The sequence below is a fragment of the Belonocnema kinseyi genome, chromosome 2 (assembly GCF_010883055.1).
Source record: "Belonocnema kinseyi isolate 2016_QV_RU_SX_M_011 chromosome 2, B_treatae_v1, whole genome shotgun sequence".
Lineage (NCBI taxonomy): Eukaryota > Metazoa > Arthropoda > Insecta > Hymenoptera > Cynipidae > Belonocnema > Belonocnema kinseyi.
In genome coordinates, this window is record NC_046658.1 from 65,758,416 (window position 1) to 65,765,198 (window position 6,783).

Genomic DNA, 6,783 nt, shown 5'->3' on the forward strand with positions numbered 1-6,783 from the left:
GGGGGGGGGGGGGTGAACCCCCTAAACACCTCCCCTGGATCCGCCACTGGAGGATCATCAATTAATTTAATGACAACTGCATTATGACACAATTAAGGAGACAATCATAAACTTCCGATAGTTAGCGTTATTGCACTTTTATAGAGAGCTTTATTTTAGTTATTTTAGAAAAGATTATTATGAAACTTTATATATTACACAACCACACAGAAAAAGGCGTGGAACCAAAAAAGGGACTTACATAGTGGCATTGTTTTTTCAAACTGTGAGATAATATTTTCATAGTTTTCATGCTATAAAAGATTTTTGAAGTTTAGGTCGCAAAAACAATTTTTTGTAAAAGTTAATAATAATTAAATATACAATATCACATCACAATCAACATCTTGTGAATGGCTTATTGAATTTGACGAAATGTGACTAGAAATTAAGGTTAGTGTTTTATAGAAGAAATTTTTTTTCAAGGAGACTACACACAACATATTCTAAGTACTCGCGTATCGCACTGAAAAAGTATACAACGTGCTATGACAAGAATTACATCATATTTCTGCCAGCGTTTCTCTCCAAAAGTAACGTAGAACTATGTGAGATCAAACAAATTTTATGAGTAAAAGAAATTTCAAATTGTTAATAAGCATTTTGTAAATTTGAAAGAATATTTCTTTAATAAACATTCATAAATATAAAGTTTGTCTTCAAAGTTGTCAATATCCGTTGAGCCATTTACAAGAAAAATGTTAGTCATGTTGAAATATTATAATTTTCTTGTGATTAACTTTTTTTAAAGTTTTTGTTTCGCCGCCTAAACTTTAGAAAATATCTTTTAACATGAAAGCTATGAAAGATCAGCTCAACAGCTTGAAAAAAAACAGTTCCGAAAAAAATCCCGAAATTTTTTATTTCGAGTAATTTCATGTCCATGTGTTACACAGTCTGACGGACACGATTAATGTTAACTTCGTCCGATTAAGTTCGAAATTTGTAACGTCTGATGACTGCGGCTAATTCACTAACCTCATATATACAATTGGCAATTATGAACTATTTTCGGATTGATGAGCACTCGTTCCGAATTCCGTATTTTTGCCCAGACATATTCCGGATCCAACCCGACGCCTGTCTATTACGATTTTAATTCTATTGGATAATTAAAATTTTTGCGAAATAATCGCGCAATGATTCAGACTCGTTTCGGGTTGCGTGTTTTCAGCTGGACAGATTCCGGATTCAACCTGACTGCTTTCCATTAGCACTTTAATTATTGTGCATAATACATTTTCCTACTGGACAAATTTCTGATTTATGCAGACTTGTTCTGTACACATTCCTGACTATTTCCGTACAATTTTTGGATTAAACCTGATATATTTAAGAGAAAATTCGTTATTCAGATTGATTTTGGGTAAGTTCTGACCATTGACGTAATCCGAAACTTATCCGAAATTGTTAGACGAGGTCTCTATTAGCACGCTTCATCTCGAAAATATTAGGTTTAACCACTTTAATTTTTTCGTGAAGATGTGTTTCACGTTTCTATTATCAAGATGAAGTTCATTTTTCTCTCAATGTCGAAGATTTTTTGCTGTAGTTGGATGTTTGAATAGTCTGCACGGAGCTGTCAAGTTATATATCAACTGTCAAGGATATATTTTTATAATTCAATAAAGTCGTCTAATAAGGGCAGAGTATATACCTAATTTGACATATTGGGCAACACCTGGTTTTTACCCCACAATCCGCGGACCGGGTTGCAGCCAAGTGCATGATGTGCACATAGAACATTTTTCAGAGGTATCGGCACATGTATCGAACGCCGGACCTCTAACTTGAAGTCCCAGCAACAAAACACCTGTCACCACAATAATTTTTGTTATACGGGTGGGTAGGTGTAGTGAAACTTATTGTACGATAACCTAAAATTTAACTACCTCCCATAGGTCCAATCTTTACTATAAAGGCATACGGTCCACTAAGCATCCTTACTATGATATTAAGTTGCTTTCTTTCCATGTTAAAGAGTTCATTAGTCCTTTTACTCCCTTAGTAGGGGAGACCACCTAAGTTTAGACAATATGCGACGTGCGTGTTGGTATATTAAAATTAGAATTGATTATTACCCAGGGGGCACACAATTTGGCGACGTCTTTACGACATCTTGACGACAATTTTATGACATCCTATGTCCGTGTCGTTACGGTGCCTTTACGACATCGTAAAGACGTCAGATAATACGACGTTTTTAAGATATCGTAAAGGCACATTAACTACATGGACCTAGGATATCGTAAATTTGTCATGAAGATGTAACGATGTCGTAAAGACGTCGCCAAATTTTGTGCCCATTGGGTATATCTGGAAGTGAACTCTTAAGATATAAGAGTCTTAAGTGCAGCTTGACTGTCTGAACAAATATAACGTGCTAGTCTTCATATGCCCGTTTAAAAATTTGCACTAGCCAAGCTTATTCCGCCCTCTGTATAAGCCAGAAAAAATTTAAAACAAAAATAGAAAGTAAAGAGTACCAAAACAAATCGCTATAGAGCGTAGCCGTACGCCATGATCCATTAGCACTTTATTGATTAAAATGACATTACAAAGAGAATAATTTCTTTATATTACATGCGTTTTTAAATATAACTTAATAGTAAACTTTATGACTCGCTGCCATCTTTCGATTTTATAGGTACGAGATATCAGTCGATCATATTCTGAACTAAAAGTTTTTACTGGAGCTGAAAGTACTAAGTCGTCTTTTCTCTTGTAGCATTCAACAATTGGACCTGATAACGATCGGGATGGCGGTAACAAATTATGCTTGATAAGAAAAATAGAACCAATCATAAGATTTAGCCTCTTGTTGAACCACTTAATGCGTTTTTGCAAAGATTGTATGTAATCAGTTCTCCAATAAATTTCCAAAAAAAATTCTGTACTAGTTCCGAACATGTCAATCTGTTTCCCGCAAAAAAATCGGCGCATGGTTCTAGGATAATAGCTAAAGGTGATCCAATTATAATACAAAATGTCCATGTATACGGTAAGTAAAATCTTGAGAATCGTTGGGGAGTGAAACAATAGGACGAGAGTGAAAGGGCGATTATGGGATGCTCTAAAATGAGGTAAATTTCCTATTCGTCGCTTTTCGCGCTCATCCAAGCAACCCTTAAGTAGGCCCTTAACCAGAGAACGTGTCCCTAAGAGCCAAAACGCTGTCTAAGTGTATGCATGGTCAACTATGGACCGCAATGTAAGGATCTAATGTGAGTATTCACATCGATTAATTCACTTATGTGATGTCGCGATAAAAGCATAAGATGCTTCTCATTAACATTTAACACAGCATAATAATATATTATCATTAGAGCGCCAAATTTTTAGCATTTTAAGTATCTTTTACGAGTCGATAAATGCAACACAGAAAATCGCCGATCCTCCAATGTACACCGAAATCGGTGTTCAAGTGAGTTGCAAAAAATTGGAGCCACACACGTTCATTCGGAGAATCTAGGGGAAAAGCATCATTTAGACACTGTTTTTTCTCATCCAGAGCAACGTGAAGTGTCGTCTACAAACTGTCAGTCACCTATCAAGATGATTTTATCGGGTGATATTTGGGTGAAATAGATGTTGATAAGCAGATAAGTTATAATAATAATTACCTAACTTTTAATTTCCTACCATTTACCAGTGACTATTAGTGTCTTGGAATAAAAATTGTACTTGGCGTGATATAATATCCAAATCTTAGGTTAGTCAAATCCTACATGACATTCAAACCATCAAAGCCGGGATGTAAAAACTAAGTCGTGACCGTCTGCATCTTAATTGATGCCTGTTCTTTCGAAGAAACTTCCTCTAAATTTTCTGTATTCAACAAAGTGAAGTTAGCTGGTGGTTGAAGTGAAAATACCTAATTGTATATGTTGACGGTCATGACTTTGTCTACACATCCCAGCTTTAGTTTAAATATCGATGGCAATGACTAACCTAACATTTGGAAGTTGCATTAAGAAGTTATCGTTTTATTTTAAGTGACTAGTACGCACTGTTAAATGAAAGAAAGTTGAAAATTAGGTCAATATTATTTCAATTAGTTTCCTTATTAACAATTTTTAGTCTAATATCGCAGAGCGAATAGTTGCTTTGACAGGTGTTCAAGCAGCTGACAGCGCGGTTCAGCACTCCACAACTCTCGGCATTGAGCCAAAATTCAGTCTCCAAATGATACTTTGCCCTTGATGCCCAGATGTGCACCTACGTTCAGAGGAATATATTTGAGACTTGAAAGTTCTTTCAAATACTCATTAGGAGACCAATGAAATTTGGGTTGCAACCAAATTAACACCAGCGTTTTTCTGTGAAGTATCAAGATTTGCTCATTAAATTGAACTACCTATGTCTGCTGTGAGTACAATCGCTATAAGAATATGAATGATTTCAAAGTAATTCATGAAGGAGTGCTTCCATTGACTTTTTCTAGATTCGAATAAAATTGTATAAGCCTATCTGCCTCTCGCCATCCTGAAGCAATTGCTCCATTCACTGTACCAAAGTAATGCGGATTTGTTGCCTCTCCAGCAAATAAAATTACCTGTAAATTAATTACTCAATTAAAACCGAAGAGGTAAGTAAATGTTATAAAGATGTAGGTACTTTTTAGTTACTTACGGGGTTTCTTCCACCAATCGGTTCGGCTAATGTTGCATGCCAAACATTATCAGCATCTGCTTTCATACTTCGATAGCTGTAGGTTCCTTTAAAGTGCTTATTGCTGTTCCACATAGATCTACATAAGAAATTAGGGTATGTAAATAAAAATGTTTGCATCGTCTAATGGTAGGAATAAGAATATCTTTTTTTCTACAAAAGCAATATATTTCTAAAAAAATATGTTTTTTATTCATAATATATAACTTGTTTTTTACCTAGTCATTCCATTCGGCATTGTAACATTGTAATATTCTCCAACGAAACGTTGTAGTGCTTCAACGGTATGATTGAATACTTGTTGTTCTGTAAGCTTTTCCATATCTCGGGCATGTTTTCCAGATACCCATCCACACAAAAGTCGCGGCTTATGTTCGACGAAGTAGAATCCAAGTAGGCCCAGAAGCCAACTCTTTTCTGGCTATGAACAGAAATCCCTATTAAACTTAATTTCCATAATATAAATGTCATTATATTATATGTATAAATAAGGAAATGAATATCCATCCTTTTTTAGCAAATATATTTTGGATTTGTTCTCAATTAATTAAAGAATGTTTTCTTTAAAACAGGTACATATTAAAAATATAATTATCATAAAGAAGATTGATTAACCAATGCGCTAGATATATAGTATACAGTTTATTGTTTTTGGTAGCTATATTTATTTCTACTTCTCTTCATGAAATAAATAAAAAATCTAAATTGAATACAAAATCGTACATCATTTTCGAGTTGTACTATATCTTCATCTTTCCAAAGAAAGTACAATCCACTGCGTGTAGCTTCAATAGTCCACCATGGTTCTTCAAAAGAAAGAAAAATCTTTGCTTCGCTACCAAATCCAAGGGCCTGAAATAGTTTTTTTTAATTTTTATAAATTAACTTTATAGGTATTAGATATTTTTAAAATTGTTACATATCTTTATTGCTTTGATTTTTTCTTCTGACAAAGAAGGTTGAAACAGGCTAAGATGCTGTTCTTTCAAAACTCCTAATGATGTAGTTACTATGGCATGATCAGCAAAATAAGTGTTTCCGTTAATAGTTGTTACTGCCACTTTCTTTCCACTCGTGTCTTTATTATTTATTAAAGCTACTTCTGTATTCAATAGAGTATTTTTAACAACTGGTAGCTCTTCTTCAGGACGTGGATAGCGTTTCTGTAAGTACAATCAAGTAAAATACAATATAGTAGCAAATGTAAATGTTCAAAATAACTTGCTTTGTGACACATGTCTCATTTCGAGGTATTACCATTAATATATCCAAAATAAACCCATATGCACGTTCCTTCCAATTTATGTCTGTATCCCCTGGGCTGTGGTAAAATTCACTGGTGCCGGATATTGAAACATCAAACCATGAATCAGCACCATCTATTGCCAGCTGGTCCATTTCAAACATTTGTAAGACTCCTTTCGAATTTTTTTTCCAGTCCGGATGTGCTTCAAGGTACTTATTTAATCTAAAAACATTATTATCGTTTGAAATTTGTAAAGCTTTGTATTACATTATGTTTAGTTAAAGTGCAAGAAACACACTCATTTGTTGCCAACTCTCCAATGGATACATTTAGCTTTTCAGTAAAGTTTTTTTGGCTTATTTGCATGTAAAATTCTAAGATATCATTGGTCATTCTCTGGTCCACGAGCGTCCCTGAGGAATCATACAATTCTTGGATACGATTTGTAAAATAATCTTTTTCTAATAATCCAAGTGGAAAAGCTAGTTCATACGCAACGTTTCCAATTTCTCCATGCACCCATTGCCCACCCAAGTCCACCAAGTATCCACCTAGTTTAAAATATAAAATGATTATTCTGAGTTTCATTATTTACTGCCAGAAAAAATATTTTTCTTGCAGAAACACACAACGGAACTATTTATTTTTTAAAGTTCTTTTACTTTATAGTGTGAGGACAATATTAAAAGATAAGAACTTTTTTAGAACGAATGTTACATGAAGAATGCGTCACTGTTGTACTGCAGCAGCAGATCTTTTTTTTAGTGAGAATTGATATAAAAGTCGACATTAAAATTTGGATTATAAATTATAGCCAGGCATATATA

The 6,783-nt window shown here is 34.2% G+C and overlaps 1 protein-coding gene across 1 annotated transcript in view; it reads right to left on the minus strand.

The window, feature by feature from the left end:
- Positions 1 to 4,150: 4,150 nt before the first annotated feature.
- The window catches only part of LOC117168181 (spermine oxidase-like), a 4,573-nt gene continuing 1,940 nt past the window's right edge, over positions 4,151 to 6,783 (minus strand). The window contains exons 2-8 of the mRNA XM_033353636.1: positions 6,255 to 6,507; positions 5,968 to 6,178; positions 5,634 to 5,873; positions 5,434 to 5,562; positions 4,929 to 5,131; positions 4,672 to 4,789; positions 4,151 to 4,594 (exon numbers count right to left, since the gene is read on the minus strand). Of these exons, the coding sequence (XP_033209527.1) occupies positions 4,451 to 4,594; positions 4,672 to 4,789; positions 4,929 to 5,131; positions 5,434 to 5,562; positions 5,634 to 5,873; positions 5,968 to 6,178; positions 6,255 to 6,507 (1,298 nt within the window). The 3' untranslated portion in view covers positions 4,151 to 4,450. The remainder of the gene's footprint in view (positions 4,595 to 4,671; positions 4,790 to 4,928; positions 5,132 to 5,433; positions 5,563 to 5,633; positions 5,874 to 5,967; positions 6,179 to 6,254; positions 6,508 to 6,783) is intronic.